The 27,745-nt window shown below is 54.6% G+C and overlaps 3 protein-coding genes across 14 annotated transcripts in view; 2 read left to right on the forward strand and 1 right to left on the reverse strand.

Moving 5' to 3' along the window:
- Positions 1–2,838, forward strand: part of ATG13 (autophagy related 13) — a 39,158-nt gene extending 36,320 nt beyond the window's left edge. For all 12 annotated transcript variants that reach the window (XM_019743617.3, XM_019743605.3, XM_019743616.3 and 9 more), the window contains one exon: positions 538–2,838. In XM_019743617.3, coding sequence (XP_019599176.1) covers positions 538–615 — 78 coding nt within the window. In that variant the 3' untranslated portion in view covers positions 616–2,838. The remainder of the gene's footprint in view (positions 1–537) is intronic.
- Positions 2,839–5,097: 2,259 nt separating this feature from the next.
- Positions 5,098–22,979, reverse strand: ARHGAP1 (Rho GTPase activating protein 1). Its single transcript, XM_074336314.2, has 13 exons — positions 22,597–22,979; positions 18,988–19,156; positions 18,675–18,770; positions 12,948–13,035; positions 9,412–9,543; positions 9,012–9,098; positions 8,611–8,709; positions 8,147–8,254; positions 7,988–8,064; positions 7,704–7,781; positions 7,146–7,271; positions 6,856–6,959; positions 5,098–6,733 (listed from the first exon to the last, which is right to left on the reverse strand). The coding sequence occupies exons 2-13, from the start codon at positions 19,118–19,120 to the stop codon at positions 6,554–6,556; spliced, it is 1,308 nt and encodes a 435-aa protein (XP_074192415.1). The 5' UTR covers positions 19,121–19,156; positions 22,597–22,979; the 3' UTR covers positions 5,098–6,553.
- On the forward strand, positions 22,945–27,395 carry ZNF408 (zinc finger protein 408). The gene is made up of 5 exons (XM_019743602.3): positions 22,945–23,134; positions 23,443–23,720; positions 24,438–24,499; positions 24,723–24,988; positions 25,822–27,395. Exons 1-5 carry the CDS (start codon positions 23,089–23,091, stop codon positions 27,342–27,344), a joined length of 2,175 nt encoding a protein of 724 aa, XP_019599161.3. The 5' UTR covers positions 22,945–23,088; the 3' UTR covers positions 27,345–27,395.
- Positions 27,396–27,745: the final 350 nt, after the last annotated feature.

Below are 27,745 nucleotides of genomic sequence, written 5' to 3' on the forward strand. Positions count from 1 at the left end.
CTCTCTCAGCCCCTCTAATGCTCCCCCTCCTTAGCGGGCGTAAAGCTGCACCACAGACCTGCTAAGTCACAATCTGTTAGGCGTATGGTTGGGACTGACTTGTTCACGTGCCCCCATGGGGATTCTGATGCCCAGCACGGGGGGGTGAAGAAATCTTTTATAAACTTTTCTTAATTTTGAGCACTTTAAACATACTCTCATATTCTAGTGTCAGTCTAACCTGTGCCAAAGGTATTTCACGTTTCATTTCTCTGTGTCATCCTATTACTGCTGTCGTCCTTTTCTGTCTCATGAAATGTGTGGCCCACTTGGATTCCCCAGGGGGTCTGTCTGTCAGACCCCCTCCCCAGCCCCCACAAAACCCTGCTGGACAGAAGCCCTCCGTCCTGAGCCTGCTCAGCCGCCCTGGGTTCTCCGGCGCTGCCAGCCCAGCTCAGCTGTGCTCCCGGCCTTAGCCCATGATGACTGGGCTGGCCTTCTCGCCTCTTCAAGGTCCTGCCAGCTGATGAGCAGCTCTTCTCTCCCCTCCTGGTACAGGACTCACTACCAGAGAAGCTGGCTGTGCACGAGAAGAATGTCCGAGAATTTGATGCCTTTGTAGAAACCCTGCAGTAAAAGGTGGTGTCCTCGAGTACCAGCAGCGTCCCCTTTGTGTGGTCCCAGGAGACAGAGAGCCTCCCACTCATCAGCTGCTCCCATCCCTCGTCCTGCTCCAAGCCAGGTGGAGGGGAGGCTGGTTTCCCCCATGGGGACCCAGAAGTTCCTGCTCTTGCACCTCCTGGAGACTCCATGGCAGCAGTCAAATCCAGTAATAGCGTTTGAGAGGACTCACCTCTGGCCTTGGAGATGGGAAGACCCTTTAACAAAAGGGCCATCTGCTTCCACCACCCATCAGCAACTGCTTCACAGAGGCTGGCATGTTCTTCCCCTGCTGGCCCCTGGCCCTGGGGCTGCCCTGCAGCTGACCCCTTGCCTGCCTGCCATTACCAGCAACCATTTGACATTCCAGCTGGTAGCCCAGGGACTGGTGTGGAGGCAGAAAGAGGAAGGAGACTGTGCTGGGAGGAAGAGGGAAGGGGTCCTTCAGGCTCTTGGTTGTCTCCTGTAGTTCTGGTATCTTCTTCCTTTCTCCCCCTCCCCCTGCCCCTGTGGCTATACTGTTGGCAATATGGCAGTCCTCTTGCCCAAGATGCTGAGAACTCCGAAGTCAGCCAGCCCCACCCCTGAAGGTTGTGCCAGGCCCTCCCTTGACAGAGGGTCTGAGCAGCCCTGGTGGCTGCCTGTGCGTGGCTCCTCGGCTCCACGGAAACAAGCCCGTGTCTCTAGGGTTGGGAGTCACAGCAAACATTCTTCTCTTTCCTCCTTCCCCCTGTTGCTGCTCCTTGGTTATAGAACATGGTAAATATTTATTACTTTCAGAGAAGTCAGATATTTTATAGAGAAAATATGTTTGAAGTTAGATGTTTTCACTTGGGGAAGGTGGAGGGCCTCTTCCTGGGGCAGGGCCTCCCCTCCTGTGGAGGTTCCTCGAATTCTGGGCTGCTGCTCTGGGGACAAGGTGGGAGCCAAGAATAGAGCTGGCTGAGGGCGACACCAACTCCTAGACATGGCCTTGACATGGAACTGACAACAGGTGTTACCGTGGACACCTCCGTATTCCTGCTGAGAGCCTTGGATCTCTCACAGCTTCTGCAAAGGGGCTGTTCTGGCAGCGCAGGAAGGCTTGGGTGCTAACCATGATGGCTTCCAGAGTTGTGCCACATATTATGCCCAGGGGACATTGTGTGTGCCCCCCTGGTGGGCCCAGGGAAGGCCAGACAGGTTTCTTCCTTCTGGGGCAGTTGTCCTGTTTCTCAGGGCTGGGTTATGGGCCTTTTCCTCCTTCCACCTGGGCCTGGCCACCACCTTTCTTTAATCCCAGGGTCTATACACTGCTCTGAGGTTTACTTGTGGCTTTGGTTCCTAGTTGAGAAACTAACGCTGGGCATGTGATTGACTTAACCTTTCAGGAGCCGTTACTTGAGTAAGTCGAGTGCCTAGCCCCACCCACCTACTGTCTGTCCCTCTCCCAACCTCCCCCGTAGTCCTGGCCATGGAAAACTAGGCCGGCCCCATTCCTCCTGGCCCACCTGGGGTATTCATTGGCAGCAGCTGTCCTGCAGTGGAGCACGTGGCCCTCAGTTGCTTGTTAGTAAATGCATGTGATGTTGTTCCCACCTACAAGGCTGATCTCTGCGAGCTGGATTGGGCTCTGAGGCTGTCAGGCTGAGCTCTGCCCCTGTGCATGCATTCTGCTGCCACAAAGAAGTGTTCCCAGCACTGGTGTCCAACTGGCCGTCCTGTCTTTGGGCCAGAGCATACCCAGGGCCCGCTAAATCAATCCACCTTTCCCCCAGGCCCGAGCGCTGAGAGGGGCGGAGGCCCCTTGTAAGTTATTGATTGTCCCGCCACCCCCGCACCTGGTCCTGATGTCTCAGCCTCTGCCCTCCCGTTGAGGCCACGCATGGAAAAGCCCGTTAAATATTGTCCTCTTTGACTTCTAATTGTTGGCCTGTGCAGGCAGCAGCCTTCCTTCAGGACCCCATCAGTGAGAGGCCAGGGAGGCTGAGCTGAACCTGGGAGGAGCAGAGCAATTGTCAAGGCCGGCCCTTGCCCCTCAGCCCTGTCCAATCAGAGGTATGAGCCCTAGACTGACTCGAACACCTGAGACAGGCCTGGGACCAGCCATCTGCCTGCAGGTGGCGGAGTCCCTTCCTCCAGCCTGCCTTGTTTGGAAATATTGGATTATACTTTAAAATGTATTCAAGAGATTTCCAATAAAATTTTTTCTGTACTTTACAGCTTCCTGTCCTGCACGTTGTGTAAAATTCTAGCCCACTGCCTCCCACTTCTGTATAGGCCCGGGTCACTGACAGGCTCCGTGGGAGGAGAAGGGTGGTGCAGTGTGAAACGCAGAAAGGCTGCAGGCAGGTTGTTTGGAGTCTTGGGGCTTGGTCACTTTCCAGCTGTGCAAACTTGGGCTGGCCATGAGACCTCCTAGAGCCTCGTTTTCCTGGGCTATAATGTTCTCATTTCAGGGGCTCGTATGTGAATATTCAGTGAGATAATGTGTGTGAAATAGACATGCATATGACGTGTGCTCATAGTAAAATCTCCGTGAAACATAGGCCATTAGCACCAGCTTTTTATTCCCCCTAGACCACACAGCTCACCACTCAGCCTGGAGGAGATAGCCTTTGATCAGTAAGAACAATTGACAGGCGTCTGCCATGTTTCTAGCAGAAGCCTGGCGTGGAATGTGGGGCATCCCTGTTTGCCAATCAGTGTGAGGGGTTGTGGCCGAGCAAACCAGGCTGAAGAGAAGGGGTTGTGTGAAGTAGCAGGGAGTCAAGGGCCAGTTTGTTTAGCTGCCCTGGCCCCGGGGCGGGGGGGGGGGGGGTGCACTTCTGCAGCAGGCATCTCAGGCCTAGCAAAGCTAGCTTCTGCCTCATAGTTTGCACCTGCAGTGAGAGGTGTCCCAGAGGCAGAGGTGGTTCTAGAGTCGGGAAACCAACTATCTGACAGACCCTGGCAACTGCTGTCAGGGTTGCTTCCTGACCCCCTTCAGGCTGAAGCCAGGCCCCAGGACAGAAAAGGGCTGGTTAGAAAATTCTGAACTCAGCCCAAACCTGAGGCCGAAAAGAATGAGACCCACCCACTGTTGCGATTATGGGCCCTGGGAGCCCTTGCTTGTTGGTGAACTGCCCCGGTGACACTGACCATGGTGCCTGACCAGGCAGCCAGTCGGGACAGAGGTGGCCAACCCCTGGGTCAGAAATGGTAGGAAGACTGTCCCTGGTATCTCCACCTTCAATTGGGATCCCCCAAAAGCAAAGTGTTCCGTTTCCCCATGTCTAACGATAGTGGCCTCCTCCTTTAAAGCATCTCCCTACACTGCATCCCCAGAGACCTGCTGCTGCTAAGGCCGGGCTAAACTGGCTTTTGAGTCACTCAGCAGAGGCCCTGCCGAGAGCCCAGCCCAAGTCAACAGCTCTCCGTCTCCTGCTCCGCTCCTCGTTGCCCTGAGTCACAGCCCTGCTGCTCTACACAGTCACCCAGCTTAGAGCTGAGGCCACCAGTGCCTTCTGTTCAAGCTACCTGGACGAGGGCCAGCTGTGCAGTGGGACTAGCGTCCTGGAGCTCAGTGCCTGTGTTTATTATAACCAGCATCCTTACCACACTGCTTGGTCCTGCAGCTCTGGCCCGGCTTCCCCAGCCCAAGCAAGCAATGAGAAAAAAAGAGGCCCAACCGAAGCCACCCTAGCCTCCTGATTACAAGTGGCAGGCAAGCAGCAGACTGCTGGAACCTGACCTTGACCATGTGCCAAGTAAAGTTCTGGCGGGCCCTCCCAGCGACAAACCACTTTCTAAGTTAAACTACACACAACACATTTTATCATCTTAACCTTTAAAGTAAAGTAAAACCTGCTCAAAAGAGGAAAGGAAAACAATCTTTTTCATAGCCTCCGTGTGACTACGTGGCAGGTGGAAACAGCCGAGGCTCTTAGGCTGAGGGGAAGTGGGGGAGGGGTGGAATGGTCAGGTGAGGGTTTCAATCCCAGCTGCTACACAGGCTGGGACTGTCACTTCATGCATCTGTGAAATGATGGTCATTCTAGTTACCACTGGGCACTCGGAGTCATGTACCGTAAACATTATTTCTGATCCTCAGAGAAATGAAGATACAATCTCAGAGGTGGGGCCAATTAATCATACGACTATTACGTTAAGAGCTGGTGGTGAGTGATGGAACTAGGATTCAAACCCTGTCTGACTCTAAAACCCCATTTTGGGGACAGAAAAGGCCCTCCCTGGTCATGATACAACATATGGCAGCCAGGTGGAATGCTGCAGGTGCCAAAAGTGGAAAGTGACTGCACGTCTAAGCCTGGAAGATCGTCAGAAAGCTGGCCTCAGACCCACTCACAAGTGAACAAGATGAGGAAGGGGGTCAGACGGCCTGGGGAGTGGCTTCCTGAGGCCCCATCTGCCTTTCTGAAACCACACACTTCCCACCCAGTTCTGAACCTCCACGCCCACTTCCTTAACAGCCAAATGGACAGTTTCCATCTCCATTTTTATTGAAATATAAAAAGTGCAAAGGTGAAATACATGATTGGTGCCAAGGAAGTCATTAAGTGTGAATGTGAACCCTTGATTCACAGCACAAGCCCTTCCCCAGACCAGTGGGGCAGGGGGCAGGGGGCAGGGGAAAGACCAAATAGATCCACAGGCTCCCCAGTAAATGGGGCTGTGAACAACACCTGATACACAAAGGACAGAAAGCAGAGGCCTGGGCCCAAGCTACAGACGGACCGGCAAGCAGCAGCCACACCAGGCCGAGTCCTCACATGCCAGTGTCCTAGGGGGGAGCCCAGCGGTCAGGGCCCAGCTCCCAGGTGGAGCCGGGCTGCTCAGTGAGGACCCCCGCAGTACAGGCACTGGCCAAAGCGATGGGGGTACAGCCACTGTGCAGGGGACAAGGCTGCAGGAAGGTGGGGTCCCCGGGGTTCACCAGGAAGGGGTGTAATGCTAAAGGGCACCACTGGAATGAGGGCTAGCCATCATCACTGGGGGCTGTTTTCTGAAAGACAACGGCCCTGGGTCCCTTGGGCGCCCTTGGGGAGGTTGCTGGAAACCCGACGGTGGAGCCAATCTAACCAGCAAAGGAGTCCCCAGCCGGGGGAAGGAGCCACCAGATCCGGGGGCACTGGGTCACCTCTGGCCAGAGCAGGGACCAGTGTGACTCCACAGACATGTCCACAAGAACCTTAGGCTGGAGGCCTACTGCTTGTCATGGGTCTGACCAGACGCTAGGGGCCTCTCGGGTGGGAGTGGGTGTTTATTTCGAATGGATGCTGGGACTCAACCACGTCATCCTAGCTGCCAGTCCTGGAAGAACCAGGTTAGCCATCCTGGGGCAGTACCACCTGGGAAAGGCTGACCAGGACATGTGGAATTACCCACAGCTGAGCCGATGGAGGGCAGGGGCAGGGGCAGGGCGTTTGCACCCAGGCCTGCACCCAGACGGGAGGAGCCTCAGCCGGGCAGGCCTAAGGCAGCTCGGCCTTTCACTCCCCAGCCACCAGGAGGGGGCGGACCAGCCCCAGCTACCAGCCCATCTGGCAGTGATTTGGCACCTGCAGTTGCCAGGGAAAGAGGCAGGAGAAAGCAGGAAAGGGATTGCTGGCACCAGTCCTCCCACTGGAAGAGCCAAGGCCAGCTCTGCACAGCCCCGCAGAACCAGGGATCCAAGGGGGCAGTGAGAAGTATAAGGCGAAGAACCATGTCTCAGGGCGACAGACAAGCGAGGCTTCCAAGCCGGTGAGGCAGGCTGACGGAAGGGGAGGAGGAGCTGCCCCGTCAGCTGGCTCCTGCGTCTGTGTGCCAGCGCCTCACGACCCCTTCCGGGGCAGGAGCCCGGGGCTCCTGTAAGGCTGATGCCAGGAGGAAGAGTCCAAACTGGGGCTATCAGAGAAGGGGGCTGGTGGGGCAGGGGCTGGGCTCAGAGCCCCTAGGAGTTGGGGCTAGGGAACAACTCCCCTTGATGATCCAGGAGGAACTTGGTGAAGGTGTTGATGGGATTAATGGCCTTGAGAGTGATGGCAGCATCTTTGGCCCAGAGCAGGTTAGGGCCGAAGACGACAGCCAGGTTAGTGTTGGTCATCTTGTTCTGGTCACAGTGGGCAGATACCTGCGGAGGGGAATCGGAGGGCTGCAGCAGGCGGCCATGCCCGGCCACCAGCTGCCAGGAGCAGCAGGGCCGTAGCTCCTCCCTCCTCCAGGTGAGCAGCAGAGGCTGAGCCGAGGTCTCACCTGCACCAGGAAGGCAGTGAGGAAACGAAGCACCTGGTAGTTCTCCTCAGGCATCGTCCGGAGGGCCTGCAGCGTCACCTCCACTCTCTGGCTCTCATCGATGTCTATGAGGAATGGGGGCCCAGGTTACAGGGGTCCAGGGCTGGGCTGGTTCAGGAAGCCCTAACACGAGGCTAGAGGGGAGACCCCACACAGACATTCCTTGGAGGAGAGGCCAAAGCCGCCTGCTCCGAGTCCAGCCCAGATGCAGCAGAAGCAGCGCGGAGCTAGGGAGGAAAGAGGGCACTCACTGAGGAAGCCCACCACGTGGGGGTAGAGGTCAAAGGTGAGCAGGGGCTCGGGGAGCTCCCGGAGGAAGGTCTTGAGGATGACCGCTGGCAGGTGCACGTCGTACTGGCTGAAGTCCACAGGTAGCCCTGGGGGGGGCAGGGGGGACAGAGAGGAGCTGGGCGCAGCCTGGAGGCCCCACTGCCTGCCTTCCCCTTAGACACAAGCCTCCTCTTCACCTGCCTTCCCCTCTTCCTGTGACAAGGGGATGCAGGGTCAGGCCACCTGAGTGGAATGGGACGCCCAGAGCACACACTACAGTTACTCCTTGTCCCCAGATCAACCTGAACCCAGGACGCGAGAGCCTGACCGACGACGGAGCAGGCCTGGGACAAACAGGCAGGAGTGAGACCCAGGTAATAATACCAAATGCCACAGAAACCTCTGACCGGAATAGAATCTGGGACCCGTTTACAGGGCAGCAAAAGGCAGAGACGTCCCCTGCGAGTCACACACACGACCCCCCCACACGTGCGATCCGTGCTGGCCCCGCGGGCCTGCACACAGCGCCGACCACTCACCCATGTTGTACTTCTGCTGCACTTCCCGTACAATCTGGGTGTTGGCCGACCTTCGGAAAAGCCCCTCAATGGTGAGAGCTAGGAAACGGTGGGGCCTGATGAGTCTCTCAGCTCGGGGGACATGTGTAGACTCCCCCACCCACTCTCCGTCCTGGGGCTCCAGTCAGGGTCAGTGCAGGAGCTGGCATAGGTGGGACCTTTCAGCCCTGCCCGCCCGCTTCTGGAAGGGGCTGGGGTCCCGCTGAAGGAGGACGGTACTGAGGCAGGGGGGCCCTGGCACTCACCTTGGGCCTGCAGGTAGGCGACGGTCTCCCGGAGCACCAGTGGAATGGGCTCCTGCTCTGGGTTCTTCTCCTGGAGGCTGTGGGAACAAAGGCAGTGAGCAGGGTCTGCAGCCCTTCCAGTCCCCGGGCACCAGTCCTGCCCACGGTTCGCATACTCACTGCTGCAGGGAGACCCCAAACTGCTGGTTGGGCAGAGGTGGCCGCGGTGGCATGGGCTTGGGGGCTGTTGCAGGGCTCTTCTGTGTGGATTTTAGGAAGTCATCATACCTGGGGGAACAGATGGGAGGGTCAGGCCGGCCCTCTGCCTGGCTCTGTACTGGCAATGCTTGTTTGCCAGGTCTGCACTTACTGTGCTATTTTACACAGGCTGCTTCATGCAATCCTGCTTTACACATGGGAAAGTGAAGACTTTACAGAGATTCGGTCACATAGCTTTTAAGCGACAGAAATGGAATCTGAACTCTCTCTGACCCCATTGTTGTCTCTTAATCATTCCATTTGCTTCCTCCGTTTATGCTGGGCTTGCCCTGAGCTGGCACATTTCCCCCTCCCCACCCACAAACGTGATACAACGCACACAGGTGCCACCCAATGGGCACCCGCAGCTGCTGGCCTGGCCTCACCTGAGCACCTGGCGAGGGATCCCCAGTTGCTCCAGCTTCACGTGCTCGTTCAGCTCGCTGAGGTAATTCACATAGAAGATCTTCTGGCCAAACTTGAAGCTGCCAACAGAGGAAGGGCATGAGTCACGGGGCGCATCTGCTCAGCAGGCCGCCACGGTCCCCTCAGCAGCGCACCCCCCTCAGCAGCGCACCCCCTCAGCAGCGCACCCCCCTCAGCAGCACACCCTCCTCAGCAGCGCACCTCCCTCAGCAGCGCACCCCCTCAGCAGCGCACCCCCCCCAGCAGCACACCGGAGCAGACGGAGGCCTGGCCCCCGACGGTCTGTGCTCGGCCGCCTCAGTGTCTGCATCAGAGTTCAAGGGGAAGCCTGGGGAGACCACCGCCCCCTCGGCCTGCGTACCTAATGATGGGCTTAAAGAGGATGAGCAGGGTCTTGATGAACATGGTGGGGTGCACGATGTACAGGGCCTTGATGTTCTTCTTGTACCTGTGGGGGAGCAGGAACTCAGGAGAGGCCCAGGGCCAGTGGGGTTCTTCACCTGCACTTTCTCACTCACCTGCAAGGTGAGTGCCATTGCTGCCCCATCTCACAGATTAGGAAACGGAGGCTCAGAAACATTAAGTAACATGGAAGTTCACGGAGCAAGTAGGCAGAGAAACTGGAACTTAAGACCAGGCTGTCTCAACTGCAGATTGCTTGCACTTACCCAGGTGAGGGGCACCTGTCTCCCCCCAACATGGAATACGCTCCTGTCTGAGCAAAATGCAGCCCGGCCACCCGCCCCCAGGCCCCAACCCACTTGCGGTCAAACTCCCGGTAGGCGTCCCGGAGCCAGCTGAGGGAAGGCTTGTTGTCGCTGGTCAGGCCGTGATGCAGGTAGAGCAGCGTGTAGTCGCTCTCCACATACTGGTCCAGTGTGTGCTTCAGGTACCTTCAGAAGAACAGAGCTGTTCGGGCCTGCCCTGTACGCCAGGGGGCCCCAGCAAGCTCCTGCTTATCTCACACCCCCTCCCCATGGAGCCCTGCCCTGCATGGTCTATCCTGGCTGCGGAATGTCGCCATGTTGTCAGGGGTGGGGGTGCTGGGCTGGGCGGAGGAGTAATAATAATAACAGCTCTAGTTCTGAGCACTGACTCGAAGTCAGAAGACCAGGCCCATACCTGGAGCCCTCTCACGTACCTGCAGGAAAATGAGGCTAACACTTCCCTCACAGGATTGCCCTGAGTCAGTGACAATGACGAGTCACCATTGATCAACGTTAAGCTTTCAGTGTCTGCCAAGCAGTTGGCACACATTATCTCATGCCTTCCTCCTAACAACTGAGGCTGATATTATCCCCTTCTTACAAGCAAGGGCAATGAGGCTCAGAGAGGTCACATGCTTATTCAAGGTCACACAGCTTGTGGTGGAGCCTGGAGGTGAACTGTCTAACTCCAAAGCCATGTTCATAACCATAGCACAGCTCTGCCTTCTACAGTCAAACTCTCAGCACAGACTACGAAACACTGTGCCCCTGAGAGGGGATGACGGGGGCCAGAGGGTCCCCCCAACCGGCCCCGTCACTGGGCTTTTCGTGGACCCAGGACCCACATCTCAGGTTCCCTGTGCTCACAACGGGATACCTACCACTCCAAAAGAAACACACATGTAGTATTGAGCCCACCTGAGGTGGAGAGGTATGAAGGGAATGAACAAGAATTCCAGAAAAGGAGGAGTCCAGTGGAATGCCCTCTTTCCGGGTGGCCAGCTCCAGAAAGGTGATCCCTCTAGCAGGCTCACCACTAGAGGCTGGGAGGCTAAGGGATTCCAAGCGAGGCAGGAAAGGAAGGAAGGAGCCTGGGGAGTGCCCAAGGATTTGACTAAGTACCCCATGCCATCTGACCTGACCTAGAGAAGGTAACAAAGTCCATGAGTGCTGGGCTAGGCAGCACAGGTGGCCATGTGGGTGTCCAGGGCTGGGTTAGTATTGTGATTCTGGTCACCATTACTACACAGTAATTTACCCCTTCTACACATGGAGCACTTTGCAGTTTGCAAACATCTGTCATATAAATAGGTGGCATCTTTACAACTATAAAGTAGCAATCAGTAATTGTAGTGAAAATATATTCATCCTTTAATGGATATTATGACCTTTAGGAAGGCAATAAAGTGATATCTATTAGAAGGTATAAAATGTTCCTACTCTTTGACCCTGGAAACATATCCTGGGATTTATCCTAAGGAAATAATCAGAGATGAACAGAAACATTTTTGTAGAAGGCTGTTCGCTGCAGCCTGTTTTATAATGGGGGAAAAAAAGAGCAGCCAGCTAACTGTCCAACAACAGGGAACTGGTTAAGTAAATCACAGGACATCTATAAATAGAACACCTCAGAGGATGCTTCTGCAAACAAAACCTATCTGTGGAGTGCGATGTCAGAAAGTGGTTACCTCTGGGGTAGTGATTGCAAGAGCAAAGGGAGGTTTGTGGGTGTGGCTGACATGGCTGGGTGTTCCTGAAAATTCACCAAGTAGTATACATAATTTGTTCACTTTTCTATATACATTTATGTCAATAAAAGTTTTCGAAGGCTATCTTTAAAGAATATTAAATGCTCAAAAGATAAAAACGTTATGTAAGCTACAAAGCTGACCAGACAGCTCTGTATATATTAGAGAAAAAATAGGAAGCGAATACACTAAAATATGAACAGTGGTTTTCTGTCTGGGTGATGGGTTTATGGGAAATTTTTTTTTTATAGTTGTCTATATTTTTTCTTTACAGCTACCTATATTTACAAAAAATTCTTAAAATTTGTAACACAAATGTATACAATGGCATTTCATGTATGTTACCTCACCTACTGCCCACAACAACCACATGAGGTGAGCACAATGCTTTTTTGTATAGGGCTCGAAAGAGACCTGCCCCAAGCACACAGCTAGTAAGAGGCAGAGCTGAAGTTTAATTGGTCTTCTGAATCCAAGCTTCAGGCACTTTCTGTTTCAACCCCCAGATCTAGCTGGACAGCTGGGAAAGCCAAGCTGGAGGTGATCTGACTGAAAACACGACAGGCCTGACCTATCACACTAGTGCCTCCCGGCTCCCAGCAGGGGCTGCGACCAGGCCAGGCGGGCTTGGGGAGATCCATCCGGGAAGGGACGGACGACAGGGCGGATGGCCGAGGGCTTCCTGAAGTCAGAGGAAGCCCCAGAGTGGATACCACCTCACCCATCAGGCACTCTTCTGAAAACTGGGTGCTTTCCATCCCCATCCTCTGACTTCCTCCTACTCCGACTATTATCTGGCCAGGAGTCTGTCACCTGCTTTGTCAGATGTGATTAAAACCAGCGAGGAGGGTTGTGACTCGGCCACCCTCAGGCTGAGCTCCGGGCCTGCTCCTGGCTGGGCCACGTGGGCTCCACCTGTGTGAGGAGCAGTGGGAGGAGGGTTCAGGAGGCCAGAGAGAAAGACGTCACAGGGCTGGAGAGCCTCAGGTGTGGCCCTGGCTCCCTGGGACTACAGACTCTGCCCTCAGGCCCTTCCCCTTCAGCTGCTGTACCCAGGCCTCTGCCGGATCCCTCACCATCCCTCACCACGCCCCAACACACAACCATTCAGGATCCCAAAGAGCTGGTCTGGGCAGTGCAGACATTTTCAGTTTCAGGCAGTGCTTTCCCTGGTCAGGAAAGAAGTGCAGGACGCTAATTCCACCCTGAAGGGCATCAGAGGGCAGTCAGTCACGGCTCTGCCTCTGTGGGGGCCCCCACGTGCTGTGGGCCCAAGGCTGCTCTGGGAGCTCAGGGTTTGTCAAACTCCCACTTGCAATCAGCCTCCGGACTTGCATGGGATTTCTACACTGACCAGAGCTGTTGTATGTATTTAGCTAACAGAATCTAGGTAAGCACAGAAGTCATTCGCACCAAATTTGGCACAAAATAACACTAATGATTCATATAAATGATGAATGACTGCAACCACATCAGACACCATATCATTATAATAATCAGCCCCCACATTTGAACAGTGTTTTACTTTTCAAAGCATTTCACATGCAGTGTCTCGCTCCTACAGGGAAGGAGGGCTGTATGATTATCCTCTAGGAAAAGGGAAGAAAAAGAGGCTTAAAGAGATGAAGACACTTGCCAAAGTGGTGTGGTTGCCAGGACTAGATGGACGTCCGACTCCTAGCCCAGGACTGACTCCCCCAAACGTAAAATGGCTCCCTCAGGAGAAGAGGGGAGGCACTGAGGGAGGTGGCCTGGCGCAGGGAGGGACAGTAAGAAAAAACGGCATCGGGCCAAACTGGGGGTCTGGGCACAGGTCCCACCACCTGCCCCGCGGGTACTCACCCCAGGAGCTTGCTGTGGTCCAGCTGGTGGCTCGGGGGCATTCGGCAGGCGCTAAACAGAATGATCTTCCGCCCGTACTTGTCATCTCCTAGGTGTGGAGAAAGATGGAGCATGGTGGGTTACAGATGAACCGGGAGAAGCAGGCTGAGGAACTGAAGGGTGCCAGACCTGGAGGCCTGTGCCATTTAGTACAGTGGCCAGTGCAGGTATGCCTCTGGGCAGCTGCCTACACTGAAGGCTGTGGCGCTGAGAAAAGAGGGACAGGTTGTCTCAGGGCTACTGAGCTGGGGTACAAAGAAATGACATGGCTTTAAAAAACAGAAATCACTCCAGGTGGGAACAACCCAAATGTCCATCAACGTATGAATGGGTAAAGAAAAGGTGGTATATCCATGCAATGGGGTTTCATTGCTCAGCTGTAAAAGGAATGCAGAAGTGACATATGCTACATTGTGAATAAACCTTGAAACCATTATGCTAAGTGAAAGAAGCCAGTCACAAAGGGCTACATATTGTATGATTCCATTTACATGAGCTATCTAGAAGAGGTAAATCCACAGCGACACAAAGCAAATTAGTGGTTTTCAGGGCCTGGGAGGGGGCAAGACCAGAGACTAACTGCTTATGAGTACGGGCTTTGTACGGGTCTGGATGAAATTCTGGAAATTCAGAGATACACAACATTGTGACTACTAAATACCACCAAATTGTACACTTACGAATGGTTAATTTTATGGTATGTAAGTCTCACCTCAGTTAAAAAAAAAAAAAAGCCACACCCTCAAAAGCAACTGTTGTCTTGCCAAACAGTCACCTTAAAAGTTCAGACTTATTCCAGAAGCACCCGCTCTGAGCAGCGTGTATTTGGAAAACCTCTCGTAGCTACCTTTTCAGCAGGTCCGAGGCCACTGAGGAAATCAGCCTGAGTACGTAATAGTCATGTCTCATTTTTGACCACTGACAACACTTTCTGATTTTATTAGAATTATTGACCACACTTGGCTCTAACTTCTGGATATTTCTAAAAGTCGTATCTTTCTTCATTAAGGATATTACAAAGAACATGAAGTTGAGAGAATTTTGTAAGCTGCAGGAAAATGCTCATTTGGATGTAATCTCTCAGGGATGTTTGTCCAAAACGAGTCACAATTTGATGGTCTGACCATCAGACTTTGTCACGAAGCCATGAAGCTGGGGCGCTCCTGAGATATATGCTATTTTCTCCCCACAGTGAGATGTTCTTCTGGGGTCAGCATAAATCACAGACCACAAGCAAAGCTGAATGACAAGACCTGGTCCCCACTTACCCATGTCCCCTGGGCCTTCCCTTTATCGCTACTCTCACGCTTCTCCAGACACCAAACCACACTTGCCTCATCCCGATTACTTCAGAGGCACATAAAAAGACCACTTACACAACCCACGAAAGGCAGTGAGTTTGCCCTCCATCTACCTCTGAGGACTAAGGATCCCCCATGACTTGCTGAGTGTCTTCTCCATATTTAATAAGCCATGACCTTGAGGACCCTTGGGCAGTGACTCCACCCAGGAGTTCGAGCTTTTCCAAAGCGGTTGCTTTACCAAGGCTCTGCCTCTTTGCTCCAGGGCCAGGGCCAGTCTCAACGGAGAGGCTGAGGGAAGCTTCTGGAATGTGGGAAGGTGGCCCCAGTGCCTGCTGGCCGCGCTCCTTGGAGTGGCCCATGGGATTCTCCCTGCAGGCTCACACGGTGCACACTCCAACAGAGATGCCTGCTGCCCTGTCTCCATCAGGCAGCTTTGAGTCTCTGCTGTTTTTCATGCCAGACAGACCTTTCTCTAGACAATTCTGCTCCCCTCCTCCAGTTAAATCCTTTGAATCCTTAAGACTCATCCCAGGCATATCTCCTCCCAGAAGCCTGCGTCCTCTCCTCTTTCTCCCAGACAAGCTAGCTTCCCCTTTTCAGGGCTCCAAGCACGAGCCATCATCCATCCACCTCTGTCACGACACTGACTCTGCTGTATAATTGTTTCTGTGCCTGTCTCCTCTAGTCGCTTGTGAGCAGCTCCAAGACAGGGACTTGTCTCATCATCTTGGAATCTCTCCCACTGGCCCAGAGCCCAGCACGTGCCAGGTAGGCAGTAAATGCCGGTGGTGCGCATACAGTCACCAGCCAGCAGCGCACAGTGTGCACGGGTCTGTGTCTGAGTTTGTTCACAACATCGAGGTCACAAGGCTGCTGCAGGCGGTGCATTTCCCAAAGCCTGGGGCGGATTTCCCCAGACTTACCAGCAGAGAACCTTCTGTAAGCCTGTCTGAGGGGGAGAAGGCGCACCTTCATCCAGCAGCAGGTCTATTTTGAAGAACGGGGTGCCACCTGCTCTTCCATAGCCTAGATCCTGGTGTGCTGGGTTCGTTCCAGGCCGGCTGGGTGGGGCGGGGGCTCTGACAGGGGGAGGAAAATAGACGGGCAGGGGGCCAGGGCAAAGGGTTAGACTGGCCAGGCCAGCCTCATGTACAACCTGGAGGTTCAGAACCCCTGGGCCTCCTACCACGAGCCTGTGAGGGGGAGACACCATCAGCCTGCCCCCCTTTAAGCAGAGGAAATGCCCAGTGTATAGAGATGTGGGGGCAAATGCCAGGAGTATGGGGGATTCCAAAAGATTCCTTCCATGCCTGCCCCCCAACAGTAAGGCAGCCCTCATTGGCTGGCAGATATGAGGACTTAGGCAGGGCAAAAAGTCTGAACTCACACGCTTTGGAATTTAAAGAGCTAGTAACTGGTTAAGCAAGCAATGGGGGGGGGGGGGGGGACAGAAGGGCCAGAGCCTGTACTCAGCTGGCTCCAGCACCTTGAAAATGGGGAACTATGGGTTCTCAACCAGGGCTCCACCAATGGGCATCCACCAACCCCATGATATTATATGAAAAATATTACAAGCACACACACGTTTTCTAGGGCAAGAGGTCCTTACCGTTCACATTCTGGTCAGACGACTTGGGCAGTTTTAAGAACCACTTCCTTGAAGGAAAGAATGTGTATTTTTCCTCACTGAATCCTCAATGCTGACTATGGGCTCATTCCAGACTATGTATTCTACAAATGTATGTTCAATGAAGTCAAGATGGGGATGAGGGCAAAAGGGGGAGCTGTGAGGGGGTGGATGGCAAGACCCCCGGACTGGGGAGGAATGAGATACGGGCAACTTGAGCGTCTAGCCCCCGCCCTCTCCTCCCTGGAGTGGAGTCCCAGTGCCCAAGTCCTTGGGTGACTCAGGCATTTGCCAGAAGGCAGGGCGACTGCGGCACAAGAACACATATAAAAAGGCCCAGAACTCCCCTTCTGATCTCAGAGGACAGACTTCTGCCCTGGAGATTGAAGGGACAGAAGGAGCTGGCAGCACTGGTGTCCCCAGAGCGCTAGGGCAGAGGGCTCAATGAGCAGGAGGCACAGTGTTGGTGAAAAGCACCAGGAAAAGACCCGCTGCCTGCACGTGAAGCCTGTGCATTCCCCAGATACCGATCAGGAACTCTCCCAGGGTGGCCTGGGTGTTAATCAGCAACAGCGCAGCTCCTCTAGCAGGCATTCTGGGAACTGCCAGGCCAGCCCTCCGCCCCGCCCACAGCGAGCCCCGCCCCCAACCCGCAGAGCAGGCCTAGGAGATTGGAGGTGGGGGCTGAGCAACGTGCTGGAGCCGGCTCACACGTTTGTTCAATTGTCGGGAATATTGCAAACCAGTTGACATCACTGAAATCTTCCATGGTAGAAATTGCAAAAGAAAAAGCAAACAATAGCTTTTTTTTTTTCCTTTTCCTTTCAAGAGGATCCGTTTACCAGCACACCACTGGGAAGAACCCACGTGGACAGAGTCAAATGTGACAGTGGAGCATGACAGCCACTGCGTTAGCAAGACGAAGAGAGGCTGCAGAGGAGCTGGGGACATAACCCCGTCCTCACTCCAACATGGGCTCTTTCTCTGGTTTCTAATGCCGGGAAACTAGCCTCCAGGACATCACTATGGTCTCATCAAACAAGTCTCACTCTGGCGGTGCCAATCCAAACTCCTGCCAGCAATCAGAGAGGCACACACGTGGGGGACAACCCCACTAGAGGGACCAGGAGCCTGCAGCACTCAGCTCAGGCTTGAGGACCAGCATTCAGGCCAGGCCATTGCTCAGAGCCAGCCAACCCTCTCCTCACCCCCATGAACGAAGAAGCCCCTTCCTCCCTGAAGCTCCTTTCCTTTTGGCTGTGGATGTATCCCCAACAGCCCCCAGCCTGTCCAACTCCCATAATTCTTTGCTATTTCTGGCTCCCAGGCACCGCCTACTCCCCGGCTCCCTAGAGTAGGGCTGCAATTAAGCTGGCCCCACCTGGTCTCCACCTGTTCCACAGCCCAGAGGCCACAGCCCAGAGAGGCTAAGCAGAGAGAACCAGGAACACACCTACCTGGCTGGGCCCCCTCAGGCTCATCACACCCTGGAGAAACAGAAACATGTTGCGGCTCTGCTTACAGGGGGAAAGGGGTCACCTGTGGGAGGTAGGGGCAGCCTGCCCTGTTCTGCCTTATGATTCGGCCCACAGGCCAGGCGGGTGTCAGAGAGCCACCCCGGCCCGACCAGGTCCGTCTCTGGTAGTGAGGAGAGAAAGTTCTGAACCCTCAGAACTTCTGTGCCAGGTCAGGATCAGATCAGGAAAGAACTCTCAGCCTTGCTTCTGTAGGGGTGAGAGAGGCCCCAACCCAGGCCAAGGCAGGGCAGGCCCCAGGCACACAAATCTCATGGAAACACCCTTGACGTTAGGGATAGCCCTCCAAGCCCAGCACTGGGGAGATGGAGCTCCCTGCTACTTGGCTCTGGCCAGACGCCCCAGGACCCCACAGCCAGCACCACACTGGCCTGCAGGGGCCGTATGCTCCCTGGCTCTCCTTGCCCACTGCAATGCCTGAGCCGGGCCATGCTGGCACCCTCACTTACAGCTGCCTGGCCTCACTAGCAAGGACAGAAAACCATCAGGGAAACGACAAGGGTCTTGCAATTCCTTTCCTCTCTAGCAGCAGGACGCTAGGGGCAGAGACCAGGTCAGCAACAGCCTTGCCCCCCTGCACCCAGAGTCTTCTGGGTCCCACACTGTGAACAGGAGGCTGGGAGTGCACTGAGGCCGAGACCCCAGGAGCGCTCCTCACCCATTCTCAGGGGGTCGCACATCGCCAGGAACTTGAGGATACAGGGGTCACATAGCCCATAACTTGCAGGCTTCCTTGGAGGCAGGTTCCCAGGAGGGACTGGCACCTCCCTGCTCCCCAGTAGCTGAGGTGTTAGAAAAGCTGACGTGAGGGCACAGGGAAGGCAGCGCCAACCACGCCGTGGCTCTGGGCTGCGCCCTGACATACATTCATTTCTGTAATCCTTCCAGCAACTCTGTCAGGAGGAAATGAGTTCAGAGAGCAGAGCCAGAAATCAAACCCAGGGCTTTCTGACTGCAAAGTCACTAGGCCACCATGCCTCCTACACACCATCCACCGATGGGATCACAGGTCAGGATGTGGTTGCAGGTGAACAGACCAATCACAGGCCACCACAATCGAGTCTGTGAGTTTACAGAACACACATGTGCTCAGGAGCCCCAGGGGCAGACCACAGTGGGCACTGCCCCTCTGCTAGTGCCTCCCCTACGGCATAAGGGGCTGGCTTCCTTAGGCCCGGAGTGCAGACTGTGAGGAAAAAGGTACCAGACCAGGTGTGCTCACCTGCCACCTCCACAATCTGGTGCCGGGCGATGTCGTAATAAGGGTCATCCCACTTCAGGTGTGTGACAGGTTCCGGGGAGCTGCTTTTGGAGTCATCTGAGAAACATGGCAAAGTCAGGGGATAATCTGGGGGCTGGCAGTGTTCTCCCCGAGACATGCTCTGTGGCCCTCCCCCCAGTAAGGCCTGTGCTCCCAGCCCCACCCTGGGTCTGGTCAGTTTGCCCCCATCCTGCCCTCCTGCAGTCTCCCTTCAGCTGGACGGGGGTCTTCCCCTGCAAGGGGCCCGGGGCTGCTTGAGACCAGCGACGCCCACCTGACTTGGGAAATTCGGGCATTTCATCCGAGGGCCAGTTCTTCTCATCAATGGAGGCGAGCTTCAGCTGATTCAGAGCCTCGCTGCTGTCATCCAAGGTCAGGTCGTCCTGCAGCTCTGAAAGCGGGTCCATGGCCAAGCCTGTGCCCCACAGAACCTGAAGAGAAACCTTGGGGGTGGGGCGCGACAGGTCAGTGTCCCCCATAGCTGCTACAGCAAGCCTTCCAGCCCACTCTTTCTTCCCCCAGGCTCCCTTGTCCCTGTTCCTCAACACTTCTCATCCTCGCCAAGGTTCCATGTAGCTCCCGGTTCTCCTGGCGCCAGTTTTCGGCATAGTGCCAGAAAAGGCAGCTGAGGCAGAGGACGGCACAGCTCAGCGCCTGCCTTCAGTTCCTCCAGCTGGACAGGGAAAAGCCGTGCCAGGCCCTGCCCTGCCCACCGCCCAGCTGGTCCACGCCACTCTCCTCAGGGTCCGAGAGCACAGCAGCTTCCCAGGCCCCAGAAGTTATGGAGTAGAGATGTTGCAAGAATCTGAGGAGCACGGGGAAGTCTGGAAAAGGTCAGCTGTGGCCCTGGCTACCCCATCCCTGACCCTGCCCTGGGGAAGAGGAGGGGTCAGAGATCACAGGGTCCCAAAGGGCCCTGCTGGATTTGCCCCAGGAAAGGAACCAAGAGCAGAGGGATAGAATGTGCCTGCCAGTCATAGCAGACAGTGTGCAGGCTCCCGAGGGCTCCCAAGCCCTCTCTAATCTGTGGGGAGCTCCTGACGCTAACTTCAAGGTGGCAAAGGTCAACAGATCGCCCTGGGTGGGAGGGCACAGATGGGAAAGGGGGAAGTTCATGACATGGTCAGAGTGCCGAGATACAGGAGGTGAAAAACAGAACAGCAGCTCCAGCAGACAGGGAGGGAGAAGAGCCAACACTGGGTTTGCCCAGGTCCGGGTCGGGCCACACGGATGTGGCTGCATGCAGCCGGGAGGCAGCTCTTCTGCCCTCTAACCGGAAGCAAATCCCTCTCCTATTACAAGCTCACCACATGGGTGAGGGAGGGGAGTTTCAATTCAACTCACTTGGTCCAACCCAGAGAACAGGCTGCTCTAAGCTCGCTGCATTCCTGGAGTCCAAAAAATGACATATATGGTCAGAGAACCAGCAGGGTAGATAAGGAATGCAGAGAAGACCCAGGCACGGGGAGGGAGAAGAGGGGGGAAACTGCCAGCCGAGATCCAGACCCTGAACACCTCTGGACTCTGAGGTGATGCCACAACCTCCTGCACGTCACAGCAGAGGACTCTGGATGGTAAACTGGCTCCCTGTGCCTAGCAACAACCATCTTGTTACCAGGGCAACCCACTGATTCAGTGGCAAAAGCTCCTTTAAGCTCCTGAGCCAAAGCTGAGCAGCCCAACAGCCAAAAAAAAATATTTTCTCCTTCTCTCTTCTGGCCTTATCTGCACCCTTACCACCAAAATATAAGTCCCTTCCCACGAACACAGAGAATGATGACCCTCTCCTATTTGGAAATGCATTTCTCTCACTGAGTGCTGCTGTGCCCCTCACCCCAGCTCCCCCATTCCTCTTCAGCTCTCCAAGGCAGGCAACACTCAGTCTTGAGGAATCCCTGCCTGATTCATCTACATGTTCCTCCCCCCATTCAACCCGGAAGCTGTGAGGGCTTCCCCCAAACGGGCCCCCAGCTGGGTAACAGGGACAGAATTCAGCTCAAAGTAACTCTCTCCAGGCCTGAGCCTTCTCTCTAGCCCTTTTTTCTGTCACTGCCCATGCACCAAGTGCTCCTTCAGCCTTGCCCACACTATCCCAGAGAAGTCTTTCTGCACACAGTGGGTGCTTGATGCAGCGAAAAAGGCATGGGATGAGGTATACGGAGAACTGGATTAGAGTCCTAAACCAATGAGTTGCAAAGATGCTGAGCAGTACTTTTCCTATCTGGGCCTAAAGTTCCTCATCTATAGAAATATAAGGCTCCTCCCAGAAATACAATTCTCCAGTGTTCTGAGATACTTGTGCTGAAGTGAACAACAGGATTAGAAAGAGCAGCTGGGAGGTGAAGTATGTGTGACTGAAGGAGAAGGGTCACCCTCTAAAAGGGAGCCGAACTTGAACTCCACCTCTTTTCCAGTAACTCCTCTATTTTCTCAGTTCCTCCAAAACTGACCCCTTCTTCCCTCCATAACCTCTTTTTCCAGAATAACTAATCATAGTAGTTCCCACGTCCAGCCAGACTGTTCTATTTCACCATCCTCCAACCCACAGCTGTTCCCCACTGTGGTGAGCCTGAAAGCTTAGCTTTCCCTTTCAGTGGGAGGGTGAGGGAAGCTAGTGCAGGGAAATTCTAACATAAAGTGGTGGAAATGAAGTATCCTGGCTGCCTAAGAGTCCACTTACCTACAAGTACTCCTCCACTCTTACTTAGAGATTAATTTTTCCCTTCTCAGTAGGTAAAAATCTACTTTTACAAAGATCTTTGAGACTCACTCTAGGCAGTTTTCACACAGAGGTTTTAACCTTTGAGAAGTCTGGACGTCTGAAATTCTGACGGAATTTGTGGTCTTTTTCCCTAAGAAAAATCAGCACTTGCATGAAATCTTGCATGGAACTTGAAGGGGTTGACAGCCCTCAGAGAATTCCGGGGTTTGGCCTATTCAGAATTACATCTGACACATGCAGATGTTCCATCATTTGTTGAATGACTAAATGAATTAATTCATTTGCTAAGTGGGAAAGGGAACCAACTTTTGTTGAGGGCTATATAGCACCATGGATTGGACACAAATTATCTTTTAAGTTCACGACAGCACCAATGAGGCATGCACTGCTAGGCCCGTTTTACAGTTTGAGGAAAGTGAGGAACAGAAAAATAAGCAAATTGCTTAGGGTCATAGAGCAGAGTCAAAATTTTAATCCATGTCTGGCTAAGGTGGTCTCTTCGTACAGCTCAATCCTTCAATACATCTCTGGCTGTCATTTATGCTATTCTTAAGGTTCAGCGAGGTTCTACAAAAAGGCAAAATAAAGCCTCTCACCTAATCTCTGAGAATAACTGAGATAACTTGAAATCGCATTCTCTGGTGCTGGGATCATCCTCCTACCTTGGTTGGAGCTCAAGAACTGCGAAGACGCAAATGCCACAACACAACAACAAGACTTTCAACCACAATCACGTGTGCATATAGCTTACAAAATCCGGGTTGGTGCAATTATCCTATTTCACAGATTAAGAAATAGAGATGAAAGCGTGGCAGGGTGAAACACTTTCCCCAAATTTCTTGTTTGCGCTTCAACAGATTGGACCAGGGAAGACTTCCCCTACCGATGGACTTGCTCGATGACAGCGGGCTGACCTGGGTTCTGCCTTGGGAAGGGCAGGAGGAAGGCAGAGAAGGAAGCGAAGTCCTCTCACCGCAGGCCGGGAGTGGGGCAGAAACCCCGCAGCAGGAAGGCGAGGCTCCCAGGCCCCATTCCACTCCTCCTCCCTTTCTCTGATCCGCTCAGACCCTCCCCATCCGGACCCCATCCTTTCTGATGACCTAGCCGGTCCCTTCCCTTCCCCCACTACCACCCAGAGAGACCCCGCGCCCTGCAGCTCACCGTGATCGGGCACCGCTCCGAGCCTCTGCCACGCCTGTCAAAGCTCGGCAAACATCCGGCTCCGCTGTAGAATGGGAACCGCCCCCTCCCGCTCTCCTCACTCCCCAGCCACTTCCGTCACACCTCCAACCCACTTCCGACCCCCGCCCGGTCCAAACATGGCCTTTCCTAGAGCCCCGCCCACTTCCTGTAGGTGCCCGCCTATGGGAAGGGTAACATAACTGTCCGACTCTTCCCTCCCGAAAGGAGGCGGCTGGAACGATTAGTTCCTATTGCTCCGAATCCCTGCTGGATCTCCGGAGTCCTAAACTCGTACGGTTCTCTGATAGAGTTTTGCTTCACCAGTACTGCCAAACTCCCGGTCCTGCGCACCAATGACGTCTGACTCGTATGATTCTTTCCTGAGAGGAAATTTGGAAGTCAATGACTGTTTCCGGGAGGAGCAGAGAAGGCGATGCTCACTTCCGGCGGAGGGAGACTTTCTGACCCGGGATGGAGGCGGAGGAGTTGCTCTTGCAGGGGGACAGACTGCAGTTCGGTGAGTGACCTCTGCTGTCTCCGACCCTCGACTGTGGCCTAGAAACACTGGACATTCTCTGGTCAGCTTTCTCCCCCACGACCCTTGTCCTCCCGAGCCCCAGAGCCTCCTCTGGTGCCCTCAGTCGCTGGGGGCTTCTCCAGAGCTCTCGAACCCCCGCAAATCTCTCAGGGGCCCCCCGAGAACCCTTATCGATACCTCAGACTTCTAAGGCCTGGCTGGACTTGCAGTTTCCCCCTGCACCTCCCCCAACCCCCGTCCCACGACCTCTTGGGCCATTCCCTCACTGCCTTCCTATCTTCCTGCAGCCCCTGAGCCGCGCCTGGACCCGGGCTCAGGATGGAGCCCTTCCGGAGAAGGCTGTGCTCAGGGCCTCAAAGACTTCCCACCCTGGCCGACCCGAGCTGTCCACGCTCTAAAGAGCCTCCCCCGAGGTTTGGCCCTTGGTCCTTCACTGGCTGAGGAACAGCGCTTGGGAGTCTGGTGTGTCGGGGAGCCTCTGCAGCCGGGACTGCTCTGGGGGCCGCTGGAAGAGGAGCCTGTCTCAGAGCAGAAGGGCGAGGGAGTGAAACCACGGCAGGAGAAGGTATTGAGGGATAATGCATCTCCTCTCCGTCACTGAAGACTTGGAAGCGGTTCAAAAGTCTCTGGACAGCTCTCCAGTTTGTCAGAAGAAGTGGGGTATTTTCAGGAGAAAGGAGATGGTTTTGACTCTTCTCTCCAGAACTGTCTCTTCACCTCACATGCAATAGTTAAGGAATCGAGGTGCAAAAAGTTGTTATAAGCTGGATTAATGTAGTGTCATCGGTGACAAAAGTCAGGAGTAAAGATTTTGGATTTAAATAGCCATGGGATTGTATCCCAGCCTTAGTACCTGGCTAGTTACTAAATGGCATGTCTCATTTAACTTAGTAAAATAGAGGAATGGCTGTTTCCTTTGTTTTAATCGTCCAAGATTATTTGGAGCAATAGATGAAATAGCACAGGTAAGCCGTTTAATTGCATAAGAAGTACTACAGAAGAGAGTTGATGTTTCTCTTACCACCTTATCTGTTTGGTATTCATTGAAGGCGGTAATTCTCCACACCCTTGGGAGGGAGGTGAAGGGGCACTTTTTAGTCTTTACTGAAGGAAAAATCAGACAGCACAGTCCTGTAGAGGCAGAACCAGAGACTGTTCATCTTCCAGGGGCTTCATCTTAGCTCTGTCTCAGGAGAGGTTACATCTGTTTTGTTTTTGTTTTTCCCCCCCACTCTGGCCCCCTCAAGCACATGGGAGAAGGACTTTTATTGGTTTATTTCAGGACGTGTCACTAGGCCCATGGGGAGACGTGTGTGCTTGTGAGCAGAGTTCAGGCTGGACCAGGTAAGTTACAGGAGAGTATGTAGTCAAGTTGCTCCTTTGAGGCTTTCTGTTGTGGCATTGGGATAGAACCGGAGCCAACTGTAATTCCCTACTTAGTGATCTTTTGCAGTGAGTTTTCCAAAGGCATGGGGTGTTTTAGGACGCAGACTGACTAGGGGCTGGGGCTTTCAGAGAGGACCACTTGGAGAGGGTGTCCTGAGCTAGCTCTTGCTCTGTTTTGCAGTTTGGTGCAGCGGAGCAGGCTGCAGGGTGAGGAAAACGTGGCCCCGGTGTGGATCAGCGAGAGGCTCCACCTGCAGGTGTGCCGGGTCGTGCTGCCAGGCTTTGAGCTGCTACTGTGGCCGGGGTCTCCCTCTGAGGGCCTCAGCCCCACCCAGCCCAGGCCAGAAAAAGAGACAGCCATGGTTTTGGGAACCATGACAGAAGGGGAATCTGCTGTACAACAGAAAGTGGTCTCTCCTGAGGAGGATGCGGCCGAACCTTGCACAGGTATGTCAGATAAATGCTGGCTTCCCAAATTATCACCAAGACAACTTATTGATAAGAAAAAGTAGAGCTTACGGCTCAAGAAGGTAAGGGCGAACACTACAGAGTCTTAGTAGCTTTTCTGAGGGGGAAGGGCAAAGTCAGCCTGGGTATTTATTGAAATTTTGAAGCCTGGTATACAGTGGATCTTTCACTTGGGGTGGGGGCAGGGCTTGATTTGGATTGATTAAGGATCATAACATAATCATTTAGGATTTGTGGACACAGCAAGGCTAGAGTTTTCAGGCAAAAGGTTCAGAGAGTCTTGGGGAATAAACTATCATTTGATGCTTTCTATTGAAGAGTCGTGAGTCTTTTCCTTGGAGTGAATCATGTAGATATTTGCAACTTTTATCTTCCTGAATAAATTTCCTCGAAAAGTAAGGTCACGTTGATAAAGATAGCAAGCTATGTATAAGGTTTCCAGTTTCTAATGTTTCTTCTATCTGGGGTGGGGATAGAGGTTCCTTTATTTTCAGATGAGTTAAGGTGAGGAGGTAATGGTCTCAACTCATCCTAAGTGCATGTCCAGAGGGAGAACATGGGGCCTTACTCTAGTGATTATGCAGACGTCTGGGGCACTGAGGTTCCCAATACTTCCCCAGGAGGCACCTGAGACTGGACAGGAGGATAAATGGCGATGTGGCTCATGCTCCAGGGAAAAGATTGGTGTCCTTGCTCCCATTGAAGTTCAGGGGCTGAGTAGACGACGCAGATTTCTATAATTTCTAGGTGGCACCACTGTTACTACCTGCTACAATCTCTACTAACCCCAGCACTCCACTCTTGCCTTGCAGATCCTGGTCACCAATCACCCCACAACCTCCCTGCAGAGAGTATGGTGAGCTCTGGACTTAAGCCCCAAACCCAGGACCAACTTTCCAAGGAGAGCCAACCCCTTGCTCCATTGACTCAGGATGGCAGCACGGACGAGGAGGACCTGCCCCAGACACAGATGCCACCTGAACCTCAGAGCAGCTCCACTACCCAGCGGGGCCTAGAGAGCAGTGAGGCCACTTCCTCCTCTTCTGCCGGGGGCACCCAGCTGCACACTTACCTGGTCAAGAAGTTACGTAGACCCCGTAATCAGTGCCCACCCAGAGCAAAGACCTCAGAGCCTGGGGCGCAGCAGGCTGGAGAGCAGCACTCCAGCTTCTCTGCACACTTGCGGAGCTCTCCTGGCCCGGTGGGCAGCTCCCCGAGACAGGGGCGACGGTACCGGTGTGGGGAGTGTGGCAAGGCATTCCTGCAGCTGTGCCACCTGAAGAAGCACGCATTCGTGCACACGGGCCACAAGCCCTTCCTTTGCACTGAGTGTGGCAAGAGCTACAGCTCAGAGGAGAGCTTCAAAGCCCACACGCTGGGCCACCGCGGGGTGCGGCCCTTCCCCTGCCCACAGTGTGACAAGGCCTACGGCACCCGGCGAGATCTCAAAGAGCACCAGGTGGTCCACTCAGGTGCACGACCCTTTGCTTGTGATCAGTGTGGCAAGGCCTTCGCCCGCCGACCCTCCCTGCGGCTGCATCGCAAGACCCACCAGGTGCCAGCTGCCCCCGCCCCATGCCCGTGCCCCGTGTGTGGGCGGCCCCTGGCCAACCAGGGCTCCCTGCGGAACCACATGCGGCTCCACACGGGGGAAAAGCCCTTCCTGTGCCCACACTGTGGCCGGGCGTTCCGCCAGCGGGGCAACCTACGTGGGCACCTGCGGCTGCACACAGGGGAGCGCCCTTACCGCTGCCCGCACTGTGCCGACGCCTTCCCCCAGCTGCCTGAGCTGAGGCGCCATCTCATCTCCCACACTGGGGAGGCCCACTTGTGCCCCGTGTGTGGGAAGGCCCTCCGAGACCCCCATACACTGCGTGCTCACGAGCGCCTGCACTCAGGGGAGAGGCCCTTCCCGTGCCCCCAGTGTGACCGTGCTTACACACTGGCTACCAAGCTGAGGCGCCACCTCAAGTCCCACCTGGCCGACAAGCCCTACCGCTGCCCCACCTGTGGCATGGGCTACACCCTCCCCCAAAGCCTCAAGCGGCACCAGCTCAGTCACCAGCCTGGGGTGCCCTCTAGCCCCCCCTGCGTGCCTCCTGCTTCTGAGCCCACTCTCGTGCTGCTGCAGACTGAGCCGGAACTGCTAGGCACAGGCAGCAAAGAGGACGGGTCCCCGACCCAGGACGTCTTCGAGGTCACCATTTCTGAGAGCCAGGATAGGTGCTTTGTGGTGCCGGAGGGGCCCGGCCCTACCCCCAGCCTGGTGCTCGTCCACAAGGATCTGGGCTTCAGCACCTGGGCGGAAGTGGTGGAGGTGGAGACAGGCACCTGACACCCTCGCCTTTCCCCCTGTCGGACTCTGGATAAAAACTAGTGTTTTCTAGCTGTGGGGTGTCTGCTTCTTCTTTCCCTTTGGGTGGCCTGATAGAGACTAGAGTATCAGGAAAAGCAGGTCAAGGGCTTCCCTACCCACCTGTGGACCACCAGCTTGTTTCCTGATACTGGAAGGTAAACTAGTCTAGACTGCAGACCTTTCTGTCCGCTTGCAGTAGAGCTTGCTCAGCCTCCTGCCCTGCAAACGCCACAAGGCGCTTGTTCTTTAAGCATTGCGGAAGTAGCTCACCCAGTGAGGGGGTCTGCTGCCCTGTGGGGTGCTCAGTGCTGAGAGAGTCACTCCTGTCGAGCTCCCTAAGGGACAAGCTCTTCTGCATGGAACCACGCTGAGTGACTTGT

Source organism: Rhinolophus sinicus, chromosome 14, assembly GCF_057876585.1.
Source record: "Rhinolophus sinicus isolate RSI-liver-muscle chromosome 14, RSI-T2T, whole genome shotgun sequence".
NCBI lineage: Eukaryota > Metazoa > Chordata > Mammalia > Chiroptera > Rhinolophidae > Rhinolophus > Rhinolophus sinicus.

Bases quoted from the DNA above. Each gene is read 5' to 3' on its own strand.
- ARHGAP1 (XM_074336314.2), bottom strand. From the start codon at position 19,120: ATGGACCCGCTTTCAGAGCTGCAGGACGACCTGACCTTGGATGACAGC. The intron at 13,036-18,674 runs GTGAGCACACCT...CTCCACACCTAG, and splicing joins CCAGATTGTGGAGGTGGCAG to GAGATGACAAGTACGGGCGG. The intron at 7,272-7,703 runs GTGAGTGGTCGG...TGCCCCCCCCAG, and splicing joins GCAGCAGAAGTACAACATGG to GGCTACCTGTGGACTTCAGC.
- ZNF408 (XM_019743602.3), top strand. From the start codon at position 23,089: ATGGAGGCGGAGGAGTTGCTCTTGCAGGGGGACAGACTGCAGTTCG. The intron at 23,135-23,442 runs GTGAGTGACCTC...ATCTTCCTGCAG, and splicing joins GGGGGACAGACTGCAGTTCG to CCCCTGAGCCGCGCCTGGAC. The intron at 24,500-24,722 runs GTAAGTTACAGG...TCTGTTTTGCAG, and splicing joins CAGAGTTCAGGCTGGACCAG to TTTGGTGCAGCGGAGCAGGC.